Genomic DNA, 22,409 nt, shown 5'->3' with positions numbered 1-22,409 from the left:
TGCCCGGAGGGGTGCAGGCGGTGCTTCCCCCCGGCAGCCCCGGCCTGCCGCCTCGCTCCATTGTTACCCCGGCCGCGAGTGCCCGCCTGCCCCGCGCTGGCCTGGGCTCCGCTGGGAGCCGGGGGAGCTGCGGAGGTGGAAAGCACCAGCTGGCGGCGGCCCCGGGGCCCCTCAGTTGCTTTCGAGGGCGGCCCCGGGGCCCCTCAGTTGCTTCAGAGCATCTCCTCGGGGTCCGTCTGCAGCCGGCTTGCACCAGTCCTGCGAGAGGCCACCCCCGGCGCGGGCCCCCGGGCCCTGCTCCAGTGCGGCCCGGAGACCTCCCCGTCGGCCTGGGGGAGCCCGACAGCGGGGCTCGGCTCTCCTTGCTTTGGTGCCTCATAGATCCGGGCTCCTCATTTACTCAACAACTTGTAAGGACCAGAGTGAGCCCTGGTTTAGCACTGACCTACAAGGGACCTGCACCAGGTGGGATATCGCTCCCAAAATGCTTTGTGAAACCCAGCTGCTCTGCCTCATTTACCCCTCGTCTGCTTTACACTCGCCTTAAAAAAAAATAAAAAAAAAAAATAATAATAATTAAAAAAAAAAAAAAAAAGGTTAAGATGGCTCATGACTGTGGTAAGGCTGATACTTAGAAGGTGAGGATCAGTTTAACAGGGAATGGATGGGAGGTCCGTAATAGGCGTCCTTTTATTTCGAGTGGCGTTTTGTTTTGTTTTTTTTCTAAGTATAAATGCTCCCCTTCCCATTTACCTTGGCTGTTTGTCAGATGTGTGTTTGACACTGCTGGAGGGGGAACTCGGTCAAAGAAGTGCTATTCTTTTAAGAAGCCAGGCCAGAACTGGACAGATAGTTGCAAGTAATCCTGAACAGTGCTCTTTTTCATAGACATTAGTGCTGGAAAAGACCTCAGAAGATCATCAAGTCCAGTCCCCAAAACACCCAAATGAGTGTTTCTCCAAACTTGGGTGTGTAGTTTGTAGCCGTATCTCTCCAAACTTGGACATTCTTTAAAGAAAGCAATTGCTTTAGCAGCCCTCACTGTAATCTGGTTAATGTATGTGCCTTGTCAGCTTGTGTTCAACCTCCTGCATAGTAGCCTTGTGGCTCTGGAAATTTGGGAAGTGTCACAGTTCATGCGGCTTAGCTCTGCTTTATTGTTATGAAAAAGTTGAACTTGGATGCCTAATGATGAAGGAGCTTTGTGGTTCTGATTTTATGTAACTTAATGTCCATAAAAGTTCATTGTCAAGTTATTGAAAATAAAGAATGGGATTGCTCCTTGCAAATGTCTTTTTTTCCACAAGATAGTTTTAAGATGTGTCCCTTAGTTGTTTTATGAGGAACTTCTTGTATGAGAGGAATGACATCTGGATTTAATAATTTTGGCTGTCCCGGAGAGATTTATTTCAAACTAACTTTTCCTCTTGCTCTTTTTAAAATATACTATTTTGTTTGATTGATATCACTCGGATGCAACAATGCAAAACAGTTTTTGGCTGGGTGGCATTGTTTTTCTTCTTGCAAGCAGGTAAATAAGTTTTTGCTTGCAGTGATTTAATGTACGTTAATGCAAGTTAGAGGATTAAGGCTTGGGGGGAGAGATGTTAAGCAGTCTTTCCCTCCATGAGGAAATTGAAATTTTGTGTAGTAAGTAACAGATCTGAGACAGTATTGTGACTACACCTTAGGCAGGTGATTCTCAACCAGTGTTGTAGATCCTTTCAAGGGTGCTGCGAGGTACACAGTGGTAGGTACTGTTGGTGTAGGTAGTTGGTGGTAGTAGTAATAGTAGACTGTTAGTAGGTACTGCAGGTGTCCAAACACTATTTGCAAGGTAAACCCAGAGATTTCAAATAGATTTCATAGACATCAGGGCTGGAAGGGACCTCGGAAGATCATCGAGTCCAGCCCCCCGCCCAAAGGGCAGGAAGTCAGGAATCCATATTGTTAAATCATACTGACTTACTGTGATCTTTTGAGTTCTTTGCCAAGGAATGATTGCTCATTTGTTTTTCTGTAGCACAAAAGAGAGGGAAGACAGAGCTAGCATTTTCTGAAGGGTCTTTTGAGGTGTGCCTCATGCCTTGAATCTTTCAAGGTGTGCCTCATGTCTGAAAAGCTTGAGAAACTCCCCTCCTTTACACCTACAAAATGGCTATATTTATCAGCCAAATCAAAAGTATTCAGGACAGGTAAGCAGTGATGCAAGAATGAATGAAGTAACTGAACACTTTCCAATTAACAACAGTGAGGGGCTACCTGAATATCCAGATACCGCTTATCATTTGGAAATGCAAGTATAAGTATGGAGGAAATAAGAAACTACTGTAAAACATAAACCCACACACTACTGTGTAAATTTTTCAGTACCGTTTATAATCTCATGTATATCTTAAATTGCAGTTATTAAAGTAAACCTTAGAGTGGTTACCATGGTTACTATGATGCTAATCCAGCAGCACCAATTTCTCACGTTTGATAATATCAAGTACAGCAGCTGTCTGGCCCCCAATGTGAACCTAGTTCAAAGTATTTTGTAAACAAGAGTTTCAGTAGAGCTGTAGGTCTGAATGAAATTGTGTGAGAAATGTCTAACTCTGATGCATTATCTTCATGAGATCTGCTTTTTCTCCCCTACTATCTAATGATTCTTACTCAAGTAGTTTGCTGGATGTTCTTAGTAATGTGTTTTTTATGACCTGTCAAGTATTGTATTTTTACTAAGCTAGTTCAACTCATAAAATTATGTTATTTGTATGTAATCATATATACACGCACACGCTGAGGCGAGTGCTTCTGAAAAGTGAAAATTAGCCAGAATTGCTATCAGATATTAATTGCTGTAGTAGTTGCATTTCCCAGTTTAAATTTGGGTTCTGTCATCAGCCAATAAACTCTACTGAATTTTTCCAGTGAAAACTAGCTAATTTCTATTAGAGGCTGGCCTTTTAAAATTAGTTCCTGTAATAATCTGATTCTGCTCTTTCTTTTCCTTTTGAAGAAGATTTTCAATTTTCAGCTGTAAGTTAGGACTGTGACCTGATGTAGAACCAGACTGAGGTTAAATATTAGCAGTGTATAGGCAGAAAAGAAATCCCAGAGACACCTGGGTTAATCATCATGCCCATGCTATCTAAAATACCTACACTTAACAACATAAGGGAGCAAATGGTGTTTGCTTGTTTGTAAATAGGGCAGGTCTCCTGCATAAAGACAGTGTTTTTATTCACACCCAGTGAACCAACACCTCCACCCACTGTTGTTGTTTAAAAACCTCCAGCTGCTCATGAATATGGGGTCAGGGAGGGCCTCCTAAATGTTTCTCTATGCTTTCTCTCCACACAGCCAGCAGAGCTGTTTCCTGTTCTTTGTTTCAAGGCTGGGGTTTGCGTCATACATTCCAAGTGGCATATGTGTGCTCTTTCCTGTTTCAGACTGTTTTTGGGTAGATCAGTAGCCTAGTCCAGGCCCCTTGTCACTGCCCCTCAACTCCCAGTCCCCACCCAGTGAGTTATCATGTCTCTACACACACATGATTTCTTAAGATGCCTGTGTTATGTCATCATGAGATGTCTGAATTAACTTTTAATGCATGGAAGAATAAATAATTGTATTTTTTTTTTCTCTGAACCTGTATTCATAGAACCTGAACTGTTGTTGGGAAGGTGGCATCTAAATTGTATACATAAGTAAATGTTTAAAAAAAACTATAAGCCTAATTTCTGTCACGCATCAGTATAAGTCTGGAATAATTGCATTCATGCCATAGAATTGTATTAGTATAATGCCACTGTTAAATGTAAAGACAGTTCAGACCAGTGTATTTACTTTTTTATAAATATATTGGCTTCTGTCCCTATCTAACCTGAAGATACCACTCTCTATTCCAGTTCAGATCAAGAGTAGAATTGTACAGTGTTGGGTGAAAGGAAGCATGTTGCTGTTACCTAGAACTAGAAAATCCGCATTTCTGTAGATATAATGCAAGCAAATGCTGACAAAACTTTGTTTGGGTTAAAGAGGTCCAATATTTTGCTAAATTCTGAACACTTTTTTTTTTTTTTTTGAAGGAGTAGAGTAGACTTCCCTTCTTGGCTTTGTTGATGGCAGGGAAAATACAAGAAACAGAGAAACAGCAAGAAAAAACTGAAAAAGAGAGCATAAGAAATCTTTCTATTACCTTGGGTCTGACTGGAAAAGAGCTAAGGACCTGAGCCAAAGCTCATTGAAATCAGTAGAAAGATTCACAATGCCTTATATAGGCTTTGAATCAGACCCTAAATGAAATAAGAGATTAATTATTTCTTCCTTTCTGTCACTTGTGCATGGAAGGTATACATTTTCTTTTATATGCAAAGATGTTTCTGCTTTGTCCTATATATGCCTATTCTTTACTTTATTTATTCCTAGTAATCTGTGTAGCTGCAGATAGCATATAGATGTTAAATGTAATTGCATTGAAATCTACATCTGAAATTTATCTAAGCTTCCCCTTTTTAAAGTGTAATTAAATCTATATTAAAGGCAATGGCTTACTTATTTTTAAAAATATGCATACCCTACATGCCAATAATCTTAATTTTGCTTTTTGTCTCTTCAGAAATACAAATTATATGAAAGTTATTTCAAGGGGTCTCAGAAGCTAATAAATTAGGTAAGTTGTGTTTGTAAATAATGTGTATATTATTCTGTTTTGGGAAAAAGGAAAATAGTAAAAATAGCTGATAGTGCTGGAAAACTGTGTATGGCATAGTGTATAGGTACAGTTCTGCTGTCTTGTAAACAATTCTGCACAAGAATTTCAGCTTCATTCTTATTTTATCTTGTCTTCTTGGAAGATCAAAACCTTTGGTTTACTATTGTGTCCAAACCTAGTCAATTTTGTAGTACAATTTCTATAGAAAAAGTTTTTGATATAAAATCTTAAACTGAGATTCAAAAGGCCATACATTTTGTAGAGCAAGTTTTTAACATTAAGCAACACTGCTAGCAAAAGGTCCTTAAAAATAAAACTCTCTTATGCAGTTAATGTTGGAGCTTTGTGTTTTCATTCCAAGGCTAGTTGCCTCCAGTCCAGAATATGAAGTTTGGCAGAGCTGGTTTTGGGAACAAATTTAACCCTTCCTATTAAGGTTTCTTCTAGTGCCAAGACTTCCTTGTAGGGATTTAATAGTCATTGTTGATCTGTCCCAGGGGAAACCAGTACATGAATATGTTGGCTAAATAGAGAGAGAAAGCTTTAACAGATTTTAAACACTAAATCACATCATAATTGAAAAAATTGTGGAAGTTTATCTGGTACATGCAGTCAGCTATCAAACTTTGGTGCATGTAGGAATCAATTCTCCAGTCTTAGAGAATCCAGTGTTTAATCATTCTTCCATCCCTACCATCCTCTCTCACTCGTTCATTCTTTAATTGCCCCAAACACACACGTGCGTGGACATTTCTATTTTCAAATCTTCAATAAAATTAAAAGCATTAACTATTATTCAATCATTACTGACTTTTCACTTGATGTTTGGATTTTTTTGCCTTATGTTGTCAAAGATTTAAATATCTGTCTTGAAGTAGAAGAATAAACTTAATATTAGAGAATGACATTTTCTATCCTAATGCTGCGATTTTTTTAAGATCCTAGCAAATGACTAAACTCTTGTGGTTATAAACACAGAACCTTATTTCTCTGACTTGATGGGGCTCTGTTCTACCTGTCAATGTATGTTTTAAGTGGTTGAAAGAAACATATAAGTTATAATTTAAATTAAGTGCTTTTATAAATCAGTGAGCATAAAAATAGGTTCATTTTTATGTTTGAAGTCTCTAATGCTCTTTCCTGCCTCTATTTTCAGCTACCTTTCACTAATAGTAGGAGGGCTCTGTTTTATATTTGTTCTTTTCAATTCTCTTCAAAATTAACTTTTTTTTTTTTTTCTTCTTCTGGTTCAGTTTGGCCAGGGGAAAAGTGTCATACCATTCTTCATACTTCACTTGCTTTTAAAAGTCAGATCTGTTCTCATTGCTAGACTTTCTCCTTGTGAGCAGTAGCTTGAGACGGGAAACCAGACAGCAGTCTGCCCTGATAAGGGAGAGTATTGTCTACAGGAGGTGGCTAAAGAATTTTTCTCCCTTTCTTCCTTCAGTTCAGTAGATGCAATGTTTGCACAAGGTTCCATGGCTGTAACATTTTCTCAGTTAAAACTTTTTATTTTTTCTGAGTATCCTTAGAGACTATTTGCTAGGATGGTTTCTCAGATGGGTAACTATAGAGTTCCTATAAAAGTGTGCCCTTAGTTTTGATTGAAATATTAAATAGTGTCCTCCTTTACTTCTGATATACATTAATATATCAAAGTAGTTATAGACAAAGTGGCTTCTAATAATGGGAAATGTATATCTTTTGAAGCATTTTCTACAAAACTGTCAATAACTGATTTTTGTCAGTTTGTTGACACTTCTGAAAAATAGGGGGCGAAGTAAGAGAAAAGACCAGCTAAAAAAGTTACAAAAAAGTATTTTTGATCAAGCAAAACAGTTTATTGGCTGAAAACTTAACATTTTGAAATGAAACATCCTTTTGATTTAAAAAAAATGGATATTAAAATGTAAAGTAAACACTTTATGTTTGGGAGAGTTCTTTTTGGTTTTTTGGACCAAAACAATTTAGTGGAATCTACACAAAATGTGTTTCAGTTTGCTCCTTTTTCATGTGGAGGAAAGTTTCAACCAAACCTTCTGCCTAATCTTAACTTTCTTTTATCTTGGAGTTTTCTTGTCTGTTTTACCAGCTGTTACCAAATGCCACTGCATATCCAATGCAAAAAAAACCAAAAAGTCAACCCATTGGTATTTTTTTTCTTGTTGTACAGCCAATTCTTTATAATTTTCCCACTATTGTTCCTTCTAGGCCAAATGCTTCACTCTACTCCCCTCTATACTATCTTCTCTAGCTAAGTACAGACAGTGAAAAAGCCCAGGGCTGAATAGATTCAATCTTTGCAGGTTGGTCTAAGATGTGTAGATTGAATTGATAAGCAAGTCAACAGGCATTCATTTTGATTCCAGAAATGCAGCTACATGCCTGCAGTGGCTCAAGCCAGAAGCCAGGGTGTGCTAGAGCATGCCTCCCTGCCAGGCTGGAGCAGACAGCTGGTGCCAGGCCAAGCCTAACCTGCCCTGCCCTCCTTGCAAGAGGGGGTTTGCAGGGGAGGTGCAAAGCATCCTGGGATGCTGGAGGACTGTGAGTTAACTTGAATCTGGAGTGGTTCTGGGATAAACTCAATAAACCAATTTAACCTAAATCAGTTAAGTCGTCTGATAAATCTGGATGGATGTAGTATTACCAGTTTTGGCCATTTTGAAAGTGGTTTATGTGCACTGAACTTCTGTTGTGTTATAGATCTAAAGTGGTTTCCAATCACTTAAACTGGTTTGTGCATAACTTCGATCCCTACCCTAGGCCTTTACTCCTTTGTGTTTTCTATCGCATCTAGCTGATTCTAAGTGCTAATATACATAAGAACTTTTGGGCTGCTGCTATTTTGGGAGCTAGTTCAGTAAAGCTCTTGCTTACTTCCCATTGAAATAAATGAAACTTGTGTATTTTGCTGACTCAGGATTTTGATGAGCAGCCAGTATTATCCATATAATATTTTCCGTTACCAAGTCTGGAGGGACTTTCTTTACACTTCCAAGGAATTTTCTTCTCAAATTGCTTTTCTTTGTTTAATTATCCTTAAAAGATCCATTGAAGAGTATTTCTCATGCAGGGTCTCACAGATTTCAACAGTGGGGTCGTCTGATAATACCACTTCTCTGTAATAACAGGGGAAGTTTGGCTTGAGATCTGATGATCTGAAACTACTTCTTTCTTCATAATTAGTTCCAGAGAGGCAGAACTGCAAAGTATTGGTCAAACAAGTTGGCTCCTAAATACTTTGTTGCAAAAACTGCCCCATCCCCCACTACACAGTCATTGAAGTAGTAATTCTGTGTATATCATCAAATTATAATGTAATACTTTACAGTCTCTGTACAAAGCCTGAGACTCGCAACACCATAAGTCGACAGTCTCACCTTCCCCAGGCACAAGGACTGACTAAACAAGCTTTGTATAGGTACTGTGCAAAGGTTAAAGGGCAGAATCTGTTTTCTTCTGCCCCCCCAGTCCACAGGCATAACGGAGGTCATACTACTGATGACTATTCCAGATATTTCACTGGAACACAAGCCAAAGCTTATGTATATCTCCATTGGGAGATCTCTAGCATTTCTAAATCACCTTCTTGCATAGTAGCTTCACAGAGTGGAGTGGACCTGCTCCTTGAATATAGACATGCAGAACACACCTGCATAGCTGCTTTGTGCAGCCCTTCCCCAGGGTTGCAAAACAGCCATTGGTGCAGTGCATTCTGTGGCTGCTTTGCCCATTGGCAAATCTTATCCAGAGTAAATAGTCTGTACAAATCCTTGTTGTCAGAATATGTGTTAAGTACTTTTAATCTTTCATTTACTTTTATCCACATCTCTGAAATAACAAACCATCCCCGTCTAGAAGTTAAAAGTAATCTTGACAAGAAAATTAACTATTTTCATGGTAAGATTCCTTTCAGAAAGAAGGAATCACTGAAAATTGGATCAGATGTAGCAGACTTTATTAAAGGGCAAGGTCTTTTTCTTACTTGTTGTCTCTTCATTGGGATAAGATATGAAAATGTTGGGAGACTTTGCTTAGACTTTTGCACCTGTCCTTATTTGCATACAAAAATCAATTACTTCATTTGTCTTTCTGAAGTACAGGGTGTGAGCAGAGTCTTATCAAGAGCCATGTCCTGTTTGGACAAGTTGGGCTGTCTTGGCAAAGATCCATAGGGTGGAGTGTATGGGAGGAGGCAGGAAAGTATAATTGGGTGGCTTGTTAGCAAAGAGATCAAGAAAGGGTGGAATGTTTGCCTACTGGATCACAGTTAATTACTTAGTTTCAGATTACATGCAGTTTAAACTCTTTTACCCACATAAAAAGCATTTTAATGCAAAAAAACTAACCATTTTGTAAAAGACAAAGGCTCTTCTTTGATTTGTAATTCACTTTATGTATGAATGATTAGATTTCTCCTCAGAGTGACTCGGATAGTTTGGAGGATACTTTAGTCTTCCAGAAATCCATCATGCATCCTGGGAGTTTAACCTAGTGTAAAACTTTCAGCTGGTGTAAATTGACTCCAGTGGAGTCGCAGCAGTTTATATAAGGTGAAGGATACGTTTTATAACCCAAACCCATGGGACCAAAATGTTGTCCATATTTTAATGATCTACCTATAAAATCAGTTTATTCTTACCACCTAGCTGGAGCGGGATGGGAGAGGTATTCGTCTTAACTATAGTTTAAAAAAATCAGTATAATACCCAATAAAGAAATACTGTACTTACATATACATGATACAGCAATGAAATTTAAGCCTACTATTGTTAGATTACTCTAACTGAAAGAGATTAAAGAAAAAAAACTTCACTTTTACTCTGTCCACTACACTTTCTATTATCAGTTTCGTTCTAACTCGGCCATACCCATGTGCTGTGAAGCATGAGAATGTAACTTTCTTCAGCCATATAAAGTGTTTCACCCACTGACACCCAGTAACAGGTAGAAAATAAACAGCCCTGAAAAATGGAAATGCAGAACCGCAACAGTGGCAGGAGACGTGGTTGAGGGGAAAAATGGATGACTTGGAATTCCTTTCACTTTGTATTTTTGCTTTAAAAAGGTTATTTGTTGTCATTTTAACTATACCATTTAAATTAAAAATGGAAAGTTTCTGGAAACTTTCTGAAAGCAACTCTTCTAAATTCCCCTAAATGAGGGCCGGCATGCAGAGAAGGCTTTTTGTATTCTGGAACATGCTTTTCCTTCTATATCATCAGGTGTAGATATCTGGGGAAACTGACATATTTCTTTCATATGATGGCACGTAGGAAGATTTAGCATTAGAGAAGATGATATAAAATGTTCACAACCTGAAAAAAAAATCTCTCTTAAATTACAGGAGAGAGAGCATAATTGTTTCTCCTTTTTTTTTTTTTCCCCCCCAGAGGAACATATATAGCCAATCCAGATTGTATCAAGTATTGCCAGCTTTAAAATTGCATTTAATTTGGACAAAAATGGCATTTTCTTTGAACTATTATATGTTTCTTTTTATTTATTTTTTTTCAACTTGGTTTGATCAGGTCCTTCCGTGGGTGATTTATATTGATGCTTAGTTTTACACTTCAAAATTTTATTCACGGTGCTTTGTTTCCTTCTGTTATTTAGGAACCCAAGCTTGAGTGGGTTTTTCATTAAATTACTAAACTTTCTCCTTTTATCCCTGAGATGGATGGGAAAAAAATCATTCTTAGATATATAGTCATTTTATCTAAGGTGTGCTCACTGATTTAACTATTGCATGATTGCTCATTAGTGTGGAACAATTGGAATTTGGCAGTTTGAAGCATGTATACTTTTAACTCTTTAATTCATAAGACCACTTTTCAGCTACCATTAAAGCCTTTTAATTTGTTTAGTGAGCTTTAATCTTACAGTGAAAATGTCCTGATGTAACATGGTAGAATCCTAGTGTTATAGGTATCTAGCACCACCTACTGGAAGTAGTTGGATTTGTTAATGCTACCACTCAGTGTAGGACATAAAGCTTGTCTGGGATGGTGAAATGGTTTTCCATATACTGCCTGTCAACTTTAATACTTTGTCAGCCCTTGAGGCCAGGCTGGATGGGATTTTGTATGTAGCCCTACTTAACATAATTCAGATATATCTATGTATTCATATAACATGTTTCAATAGAAACTTACTACTAGCACAGCTTTTAATATTGGTTGTTTCCCAACTGACTGTGGCAGATGTGTAATCTGTTCTCTTTGGGAAGCAGCTGATGCATCAGTTGTGGTATCTTATTGGCAGTATGCCTGCTGTGCATTTCTAAAATGGCCTTGCTCTTAAGTTTCCTCCCTTTGTGTGGCTAGTTTTTGCAGCAGCAGTGTTTAGTCACCACCATCAGGACAACTGGCTAGAGACTATAGTTTATGCCTTGCGTATTGTGGAATTAATAGGAAGCTTTTATAATAATAAAAATTAACCTTTCATTTTTATTTATATGTATGTATGTAGAACAAGTTTACTACTTTCTGACAAATACGGCATGGAGGTATATCTGAACTTGTTCAGATGATTGGTGTGTAGAGCTTTACTGAAATTATAGTAACATTAAATGACATCACAAAATAATTATTTTGTAATAAAGCAGTGGAGTATATAAAACTTACCTATTTGGAAAAGTGAAATCAAATAAATTTGATCTAACGGGAGGAACAAGCTCCAAATAAAACAATTCTGGGTTGATTCTAACCATTCCTACAACTTTCCAAAACACTTTTTTTTTCCCCCCTCCCCTTCTGTAGCCCAGGACAACAAAGGCATCAGAAGTTTTCCCTAAAAAACATGCTAATGTTTGACCCAGTCCCAATCAAGCAAGAAGCCATGGAACCTGTTTCAGTGGTAAGACTTTCAAGATACTATAATCACCATGATTCTCTTTTATGGTTTTATCCTGCTGCCATTGAAATCAGTAGCAGAACTCCTGTGGATTTCACAGAGTGTATAATTGGACCACAGGCTCCTTATGAGAACCGTTAGGAAGCTGTTTGTTTATTACTCTTAGGCCGTGTCTGCACCTGTCTACCTGGTGCAGTTACATAAATAGATGCAGATAACAATAAAATGGAATAATGTGTGACTTGTACACATAGCAGGAAAGTTAAAGTGGATCACCTAAAGCAGTAGTGTCCAAGCATTTCAGCCCTGCAGACCAGATGAGCAGTGCAGGGCTGACCCATGGGCCAGATCAGGCTCTGTGTGCCAGGATCAAGCCCAGCATGCTGGGATCAGGCCCTCTGCACTCGGATTGCGCACTGTGCCCCCCTTCTCCCTGGTCCTGCATACCAGGTTCAGACCCAGTACTGCCTCTGCCCAGCCCAAGGGACATTCACTACCCTGCACACCTGATCTAGCCCACAGGGCCACATTATCCAGCTTTTAGGATTCCTCATTGATCCAGAAGTTTGCCAGCAGAGGAGTGGCAACCATTCCCCTATTGCCAAATCTTCAGACCTATAAGGAGCCCCGTGGGCCTGATGACATGATTCCAGGGGCTGAATCTGGCCCATGGAACATGAGTTGAGCACCCCTAATCTAAAGGGTGAAATCAGTTATGCATAACTTGAAGCATATTATACCCTCCTTGTGAATACTGCTATTCAGTGAGAAATTGACATTCTCAAACCACAACAACCAAGGCCTACTGTACCTACAAATAAATGGCTGTATCCATATACTTAACACAGACTTCACATTAGCTAACTTCCCCATAGCTTCTTGAGACCTCACGTAGATGAGCCCTTAGAAATATTAGTTCTGGAATACCCAGCTAACACTTGGCTACAGCTGAACTCGTACATTAGTAGCATTATTTTCCTCTTTCTGAAGTCAGTGCCATCATTGTTGTTTGAATAGGTCAGAATGTCAATCCCTTGTTTTTATTTCATGTTGCTATTTGAGCCTTACCAGTAGAGCTGCATAAAAGAAAGCAAATATCTTGATGATATGTAAGCACCTAAGTTCCTGCTCGGCAGTTCTAGGGCAAGTCTGCTGCCGTAGCCTGTTTGCTTCTGTGTACTCAAAAAAATAGTCTTAATGGGAAGAGTTTTGATGGAATATTGTATTTACAAGCTAGTAATGAGAGGCTTATTAAATTAGATCATTTCTGAATTTTAGCTTTTTCTATTCCTGCCAACAGGGGTTATACAAGACTTAGGGTCATGTGGAGGCCTTTGAAACAAAGTTACCATGGTTATTGCTACTTGTAATATTTGGTAGAAAGTCTTTGAAAAACAGCTTTCTGTGGAAAGTTTGAAAAGAAGTGTGTTTGTTTACAATTGGTTTTAAATGGATAGGCAGCAGACTTTTCACTGAAAGCTGCTTTTCAAAGGCTTTCTACCAAAAATATTACAGATTAGTAAAAACTGAATTAATTTTAAAAGTCCAGGTTGCCTTTTACTAAGTTGTTTACTTTGCATTCTTCTGACCAGTGGCAGGGAAATGACTGGTCTAGAAATGGGTTAATACATGACTTTGTGTTTCATCACAAAAATGACTCGCATCATAACAAAAATTAAAATGATTGTTATTTAGTCAGTGTCCTAATCTTCACTTGCTGCACATATATTAATTCCTCTTAGCATAGAGGTGATTACAAAGTGTGTTCATCAGGTGCAGAATGATCATTAACGTAGCAACCCCCTCCCCCAGCAGTTACCATCAGAGTAGTGGCAAAAACGAAGAATTACCTTACACGTGTAAAAATAAATTTCCTTAATATGCATCTGTATCCATCTGCATTCAAAATTTCTGTGATGATTCGAGATGACACATATAAGAACTGGCAAGAGATTAAAACCCTGCCGTAAATAGCCAGATGTTTCTGCAATACCCAGCAAGCACAATGGAAACATTAGCTTCTTGTGGTCTCTTTAGGAGGATTTAGTGACATTTTTTCCCTGAAGATCCTACTGAGGACGTATCTCACGGGTGGGCAAAATATGCCCTGCAGTCTGAATCTGGCCCACCAATTGATTTGTACCTGGCCCATGGCTGCATGGCACTCCACATGGGGCCATGCCTTGCCCGCCCCCACCCAGGGCAGCCCACACTCCTGCCTGCAACAGCAGCACCCTGACCCTGGCCAGTGCGCACAGTTTTTCCCTGTGGAGTTGCTCTCGCTGCTTCTGCTACTGCAGTTGCCCAGGTGCTGCTCAGTTTTTTTCCCAGCTCCAGCAGCTGCTCCTCTTCCTCCTGCCCCTGCTGCACCACATCAGGCCAGCGGGGAGCTGCAGCCGGGTGGCTTCTGCCCCAGCGCACAGGGCTTCAGCTCCAGCTGCCACCCACTGTGCCCACCTGGCACAATGAGCAGCCACCTGCAGGGAGTTGAGTCGGTAGAAGGTGGCTGGAGCTGGAGCCCCATGCACTGGGGCAGGAGTTGCCTGGCTGTAGCTTCCCCCCTGCCTGGAGTAATGCAGCAAGGGCAGGAGGAAGAGGCAGGGAAGCCAAGCAGTACCCAGGTGGCTGCAGCTGGCCTGCTGGAAAGCTGTGCACACAGGTCGGGGAGGTGCTCGGGGCCGGGACAGTGCTGTTGTTGGGTGTGGACAGGAGCACAGTGCAGGCTGCCCCTAGTAGGAGTGCATGGGCTCAGCCCCATTTAGAGCACTGCAGGGGCAGCTGCAAGCCAAAAAAGCTACTCAAAAAGCTGTAAATCAGGAGAAAAATATTTTTTTAAATAGAATTTAAATATGTTATAGTAAATGATTTGTTTTTTATCTGTAATTTGTTAAAATGATAAATAAAGTGTTTCTAAGTATCAAGTTTTCCAATAGACCTTCATGGTAAATGAAGGGTTTTTTTTCCCAGTGCTAGAACTGGTAGATTCCTTTGTCGTAGTGCCTGCACTCTGACTAGCCATCACAAGACAGTTCTTTATTAAATATACGTGTTTTCATTTATTTTTGCGTAAAATGCAGTATCTAGGGAAGGAAGGAAGTTGGAGCCTGAATTCAAGTTCTTTCACAAGAAGATATAGAGCAAAAATTAAATTTAGTGAGGTTCTCCTCACAGATTCCTCAGTTCTTCCCCAGGGTAGGAACCGTGTTTACCTCAACCTCTGTGGACAGACTGGCCACTAGCCCCCAGGTCCTTGAGATCCTGGCTTCCCCTGGTAGTGCAGCTCCCTTGGAGCCATCCCATGAAGGACTGCTTAGCAGACAGCTGCTCTGGAATCATCTTTAAAGGGAAAGAGATCCCTGTGTGAAGAGAACATAGCAAGAAAGGTAACATGGCTGTTAATATGTTAACTTTCTTGACCATCTTTCTGGGGATTGGTAGAGGAACTGCTACTGGCTGGGGTTTCAGAGGTTTTGAGCATGCCTCTGGCTTCATAAGAAGCTGACAGCAAAGAGATCTTTTGAACGAGGCCTTATGAGCACTGAATCTGTTGTTTAACAGCACCATGAGAAGTCAAACAAAAGAAAGGTCTTAAAATAATGAGTAAGCAGTAAAAACAAGTAAAATTGTGTGAACATACACTATATATCATATGTAAAAAAGTTGGACAAAAATACCATTTGTTTATGACCTTAACATCAAAGGGTGGGAACAAATTACAGTGTTAACATCACAGACATGATTCAGGGCGTATGGTTTAAAGGATTAGCTATGCTTCTCAGATGGTTGAAGTCCACACCCAAAGTATTTTGTCCTTCTGCCATTGGCCTCTGCAGTTTATGGAACTAAATTATTATGAATATCTTATGATATAAATGGTCCTATAAACATTTTTTTTATAGGAGAGGTAGTTAGTGTCATCTCATCCCCAATTAAATTAAGTAAATACCTGTTATAAGCAAATGCCTGAACAAGTATAGTGACAATTTATTTACAGAATTTATTGGGTTTTTTCCTATGGTATGTACTTTCTTTGGGAGTTGAAGTAAACAGTATTTCTGCACTATTTACTTCACAGCTTTTTAAAATCAAATCATAGAGAAGTAGAGCTGGAAGGGACCTCCAAAATCATTTAGTCCAGCCCCCTGTCTGAGGCAGGATGATCCCTATCTAAACCATCGCATACAAATGATAATCTAAACTACATAAGTGTCCTATGTGCTCGCTCCTGCCCTCAACGCCTGCACCTCAGAGCCAAGAGTTAAGTTCTATAATAAATAAACTGTTATTGAAATCAAGTGCCTCTGAATTCAGGAGTTACGGAGGGGTGCTGAGGCCAAAATGTTCTGTGATTTAATATGTAAGAATCACAAACCAATTGTAATTGCCTAGCATAATCACTATCCTAAAGCAAAAGATTTCTAACTTTTTAACCATCAATTATTTTAGTCTGCAATCATGACAAATCTGCACCATAAAAATGTCCTTTTGTATGTGCATATTACCAATGATCTAGGAATATCCTTTTATTCCCACTTTTAAAAAATGAAGCAAATGGTTTACAAGCCCTTTCTCTCTAATTTCCACACGAAAATATATTAAACTGCAGTTATAGTTCAGAGTAAAAACAGTATAAGGATGCTGTAATACTTATTTGGGAGATAATTACAAACCCAGGAAATTCTGAGTTAGTTATAGAAATACACCTAACAATCTTAGCTATGTGATATAATATTTATTATTAATTCATAAATATTTGTTGTCCCTTATTAAAAAATGATTTGTGAAAGTTTCCTCTGCTACCTAGCTACAAGATGCCTCCAGTTGTTATATAACTACTGTACTACCTGTTATACTGTAATGAAAATGATACATTTTATCATTCTCACGTGCCTTCAGTTAGACAACACCTATGAATAAGGTGGCAGCCCGGCCCCCCCCCCCCCCCCCCCCCCCCCTTTTGAAAATAAATAGATTTGTTAGGTCTTAAAGTTTAGTCCAGTGGATTTTGTACCTGAGAAGCTTGATATCATACTTCAGAATCTATAAACATGTAAAACAAGTTGCTTCACTACATTTTATCTAGTTATTTTTTTTTATTTTGTTCGTTTGTTTGTTTGTTTTAATGAAACAAAATTTTAGTAGATTAGCACTTCATCATGTTTCCTTACATAAGTAGTAATATCTGGGTGGGGATTTGTGTGTCTTTGACGTACTTGGCCAGCTTTTATTCTTGACAGATTATCAAGTGGAGGAGTGTTCCAAGTATACTGTCCTTAGGGAAGGATTTCTTAAGATGCTTTCTTGTATTGGACCCTCATGAGATTTGGACAATGTATAGGAGATATCTCAAGTCACTAAAAAAGTACCTTCAGCGCTGCCTGCAGAAGATCCTTTGAATCCAATGGGAAGATAGACATACCAAAGTTAGCATCCTCTTGCAAGCAAACACCACAAGTATCAAGTGGGCTGGCCACATCATCCAGATGTCCAACTCTAGACTCCCAAAGAAAGTTTTATTTTCCCAGCTCGGTGAAGGTGTACGCTCAAGCAGAAGGCAGAGAAAGCACTTCAAAGAGGTCCTCGAGGCCACCTTGAAAAAATGCAACATTCCCATTAACTCATGGGAGACTGTCACCTAGGACTGCCCCAAATGGAGGAAGTGCCTGCTGCAAGGGTTTTGGTACTTGGAAACCTCATGACCACAACAGGAAACAGAAAAGCAGGAGCTGCAGAAACAGCATGTCATTGACTGAATCAAGAATCTGGAGCCACCCACCCCACACATGCCCCTGAGTTGCAATAGAACCTTTTGATCCCAGATCAGCTTTGTCAGCCATCTTTGAACTCACAGATAAGACAGTCACTCTCATCTGAGAAGAATTGCTAATCATGATTTATCGGACCAACTATATAATCGGGATAAAGTTAAACAAACTTTCAAATGCAAGAATTTTTCCTCAGGTTTCTGATCACGGGAACCAGGTGCCACATAGCAGATGGGATGGAGCAATAGAAATTCTCAGGTTTAGCAGACACAGTTAGCAGAAAAAAAAGATGATTACTGAGAGATCAAGACCTATCAAAAGGGAGGAGGGTCTTTCTCACCTTTCCTGTGTGGAAAGAATTCAGCAGTTGAAAACTGCCATGAAACTGATATCAGTGTTTAGTCCTTGGACAGTGTTTAGTCACCAGCTTGTGACATTTTGTTCCCAAGTTTACCTTTTAAAGGTGTTGGATAGATTTCCCTTGAGCACAAGAGTAGTGAGGTCAGAGGGGGAGTGCTTGTTCTGTGAGAAACGTGCTCATAATAATGTGTGTATGTTTCTGTCCTTTTTGTATATTTTTGTGGAAGTTCATTCTGGTGCATAGTTTAGTTTCACCCACTTAGTTGCCATGAGAGCACTTGGTGTACTGGAATATCAGGTATATCACATTTTGCAAAAGGCATGTGTAGGAACCTGGATTCTGATGGGAGTTTTTATGGACAGTGATAGCAGTGGCAATGGAGATGTGCTGACAGGTTAAGTGTTTCTGGCAAGTCCGTGTCCTTTCCACTTGATGTCTGTCGGGTAGGTTTGCCCAGCTCATTGTCATAAGCAAGGTTAGGGTGTTGTTTGAAAGCCAGAAACAAAGGGGCTGTGAATATTTCCCTCAAGGTCTGATCTTTGTCCAGTAGAAGCTGTAGTTCAGCAATCCTTCTGATTTGTTCCAGTGTGGGGTAGTAAATGACGACCAGGTGTGTGCAGTCACAGGTGGTTTCCATTTTGTATTATATCGGTTTTTGAAGGATTTTTGGATAGCTCTTTCAAATGTATGGTCTACTGGAGTGTCCTTGTTGCATAAAGGCAGATTTTAGGTTGGTCAGGTGGGCATCACAAGTGTTCTCAGAGCAGATGTGGTGGTATCTGAGGGCTGGGCTGTAGCTAATAGCCTTTTTGGTGCATTTGGGATGACCACTGGTCTTGTGGACATAGGTATGGTGGCTGGTAAGTTGTCTGTATATATTGGTTTGTAGGGTGCCATCCTTTGGGTGAGCATATGTGCCTTTTTAGCTGGAGCAGTCCCAGATTTTGGAAGCTGGTTCTGGCCAGCTGTTGGGAATTATAATCGGTATCCTGGAAACACAGGGGCATGGGGCACAGTCTGTCCAGGAGTTGCAGCAGTGTGGAGCACCTTGCAGGCTGGCAGGCAGGCACTGCTGCCTGCCCAGCATGCTGCCCTGCCCCTGTTGACTTGAGAGCATGGGTGGAGAGATGAGTAGTGTCCCAGATTCCCACATGGTCAGCCTAGCCATCCTGGATATGGATTGTGGTATCTAGAAAGTTGATGCTAGTGTTGGAATATTCCAAAGAAAGTTTGGTTGAGGGATGATAGTTGTTAAACTTATGGTGAAAGCCAATAAATGAGTCCAGATGTTCAGTCCAGATAACAGAAATATCATCTGTATAAAGTAGGTTTAATGGTGCAGTTGTCTAAAAACACTTCCTCCAGGTGGCTCATGAAGGGGTTGGTATATTGAGGGGTACACAGGTGTGCCTTTAATTTGGAAGAAGTGTTAGAAGTGAAGTTATGGATGAGGGATGAAATGGATGTTTTGTGCAACCCATTGTTACAGATCTGAATCCACTCCAGGCTTCTGAAAGCATTTCAAGCAGGCAGTTGTGCCTTCTTGGTGTGGGATGTTCGTGTACGAGCTCATGACATCCAGGACAATTGCAAGTATGATCTTCTCAGGGAGGTGGTTGATGATCAGGAAATCTGTGGTATCTTGTAGAAAACGTTATATTTGAGTGACAAGTGGTTTCAGGTAGTTTCTATGAATCCTGATAGCTTTTTGAGTGATGATATCCAGCACAGTTGAATATGATGGGTCTGCCAGGGTTACTTTGTTTGTGGATCTTTGGGAGCGTATAGAAAGTTCTTGGGTGAGAGAATGAGAGATAAGTGGAAGTCATTTTCCTGAACTTGGCACAGGAAGGATTTGATCTTTTCCAGTTCCAAAATGAATTCTGATGTGGCATCCTCCCCAAGTTCTTTATACTGTTTGGTATTAGAGTTGTCTGTCGGCTTCATTGATGTAGTCTTGACGAGATATCTAAAGCTCCAGCCTTGTCCATTTGTTTGATTACCATTTCATTTTTCGATCTTGGGGACTGCGGTGGCTCTTCTCTCTGAGGGAGAGAAGTTGTTGCAGTTCTAGATTTGTTAAGAATTTCACTGTTAGCTTTTTTCCTGAAACAGTCAGTATAGGAGTCTGCATCTTCTAATTCTCCACATATTAGTATCTTGCCAGGTTTCCCTCTTTCCCCCTTCTCCCCCAGCCCCATCTCTCCACTGCAGACTCTACTCCCTCACCTGTCCCTATCCCTCCCTTACCCTTGCTCTAAGCTGCAGCCTGGGGCACTGAGCATGGCCCCAGCCCGGCCCCATAACAACATTGTACAGCCCATACACCTGCTGTAGAGGGGAGCAGAGGCTGAAGAGGAAGCAGGGAGCAAAGGGCGGGGAGTAGGGGGAAAGCGGAGGCTGCAGGTGGCAGCAGGGGAGGCAGAAACAGGGGGCAAGCTGCTTGACCTCTCCCCTTTCCGCCCTCCCTGCAATGGTGGGAAGGATGAATTAAAGACAACCCACCAGTAATTAGGTTCTATACATGGAAGATTATAACAAATTAATACATTTTTCATGTATTGGGTCTAATTATTGGAGGGTCACCTTAAATTTGTCCCTGTCCATTGCTACAGCAGGGAAATCAGTGGCAGGGGAGCAAGCAGTGGGGAGGCAAATGGGGAGGGTAAGCAGGCAGCCTAATCACAGCCCTTTGCCCCACCCATGTGCCTGCCCCACTGCTTGCCTTCCCCAGCCACCTGCTCCCCCTCTTCCCTCCCGAGTACTTTGTCCCCTTTGTTACCGGTCCCTTCCCACACCACTGGGGGCCTCTGTTCTGGGTCCCACACCACCCTATGCCCCTGCACCAAGTCCCACATTGCTCCGTGCATTGTTAAGTGGATTCCTCCTGCTGCTTCTAACTGCAGGTACTGCATTTTTACTTGCTTCTAAGATGAGGCTTTGTTTTCCCATTGTTGAATGGGGGATCCTCATCTTGTAATTGAGTAAATACAGTATTTATTTTCTTGCTTAATTGACAGCATATATGCTGTCCCAATGCCTCATTTGTGTAGAAATGACTTGGTATGTCACTGTGTAATTGTTTTATGTATATCACCTGGTATGAAAAGTTCATCAAACTTTTAATTTTTTTTTAAAGCGCATTTTTGTACTTCACATTTCTTCTTTTTTGTACTACTTTAGATTACACAGTTTTTCCCAATAAGTTTTGTAAAAAACAAACAAACAAAAAGTATGTTCCCTACTTCTTTCTGCAATTCAGACAGAAACATGGCACACAAAACCTCAGAGTAAAGGAAAGCTTAGAAAAATAAGCCAACCTCTCCACTGGCACAAAAATAGCTGACTTCAGTGAAATCTGTGCCAGCTTACAACAATGCAAACCTTTTATTCAAAGCAATTCAAGAGATCAGGAGCAAGTCTGAATTCCTAATAAAGCAAGCTACTTTAGAAAATATAATAGTCATTTCTGTCGCACTGGGTGAGTGGTTCTTTTGGGGGTGGAGGGGCAGAAGACTTAATTTTCTAAATTTACTTAATCTTTTATAAGCATTTTTTTGCACTATTGTTTTAATAGTTTGACTTTTTCTAATGAGAGAAGCAAAAATGTTTTAATGGGCTGGGATTTAGCCAGAACTGTTATGTTCTTTAACACAGGCTCCTACTACAACAACAATTTTAAATCACAGATTTAATATGGATGGTCTTCTCCATTTTTTTTTTTTTTTTTTTTTTTCCTTTCCAGTATTACAATACTTCTGTGTTGTCGACCTCAGAGTAGTATAATTTTAAATACTGCAAGACATGTAGGACCCTAGTTCTGTGAAAACCTATGGAGACTGGAATACAATGGGACTACTCATGTGAATTAAACTAGTCACATTCACAAATGTTTGCAGCTTCAGAATCAAAGTGTCTGAACATGAGATCCCCTTACTTGAACAAAAAGTGTACCAGGAATTCTAATGTTCCTTCACCAAAGCTGGCACGTACTTTACAAAATGAATAAATGTTCAGATGAGAGTCAGAGCATGCTGTTTTTTTGCTGTGGGCATTGGTGGCACCTGGGCCCACAGCAGCAGCTACCAATCTTGTGGCTCACTCTTAAGTTGGTGAACAGGACTAGTACCCTGTTCACCCACCCCTCATTACACTGCTGCTTCAGATTAGTGACCTTGTGATAAGTCTTTCTGGGTTACAAATAAACTGATGCCTAGTTGTACTGTTGGACACTTCTACAGGATAGTAAAGCCAACTAGACTTTGTACTATAGGCCAGTAACTGAAGTTTAACACAAGCACTTAATACAATTTATGTATTCAGTGTTTGAATTCCAGCCTCCACCCCGGTCTTAATCAGATTTAGTAGATGCTAAGTACTGTTAAATATTAAACTCCATCAATATGTGGTGGCCTTGATCATTTAGAATTATAATAAATAACATTACTGCCGTATCTAGCAGTGCTTATACTTTCATACAGTTCATGAGCACTTCTGGATAAGGTGGTCATGATACAGGTTTCCCTCAATTTATGCAGTACATGTGTTCCTGGAGAGTGCCACATAAATTGAATTTGCATAAAGTGAACACACTTTATAATGTAAGAAATAGGGATAAGTTCCTGTGTCGGCTGCTCCTGGGGCCGCTCCAGCACAGGCTGGGGTAAGTGTGGACAAGCAGAGCCCCGGGTAGTTCTGGGCACGGCACTCGCCCCAGCCCCAGCTGGAG

At 40.2% G+C, this 22,409-nt stretch overlaps 1 protein-coding gene across 2 annotated transcripts in view; it reads left to right on the top strand.

Annotated features, from left to right (window-relative positions):
* The first annotated feature begins 192 nt into the window (after positions 1 to 192).
* KLF3 (Kruppel like factor 3) overlaps positions 193 to 22,409 on the top strand; it is a 41,623-nt gene continuing 19,406 nt past the window's right edge. Inside the window, exons 1-3 of one of the 2 annotated variants that reach the window (XM_006029237.3) lie at positions 193 to 465; positions 4,604 to 4,657; positions 11,461 to 11,557. In XM_006029237.3, coding sequence (XP_006029299.1) covers positions 11,501 to 11,557 — 57 coding nt within the window. In that variant the 5' untranslated portion in view covers positions 193 to 465; positions 4,604 to 4,657; positions 11,461 to 11,500. The remainder of the gene's footprint in view (positions 466 to 4,603; positions 4,658 to 11,460; positions 11,558 to 22,409) is intronic. The other variant, XM_006029238.3, reaches the window with a different exon arrangement.

Source organism: Alligator sinensis, unplaced genomic scaffold (genome assembly GCF_000455745.1).
Source record: "Alligator sinensis unplaced genomic scaffold, ASM45574v1 scaffold246_1, whole genome shotgun sequence".
NCBI classification, from domain to species: domain Eukaryota; kingdom Metazoa; phylum Chordata; order Crocodylia; family Alligatoridae; genus Alligator; species Alligator sinensis.
This window is presented reverse-complemented; position numbering and strand designations above follow the sequence as displayed.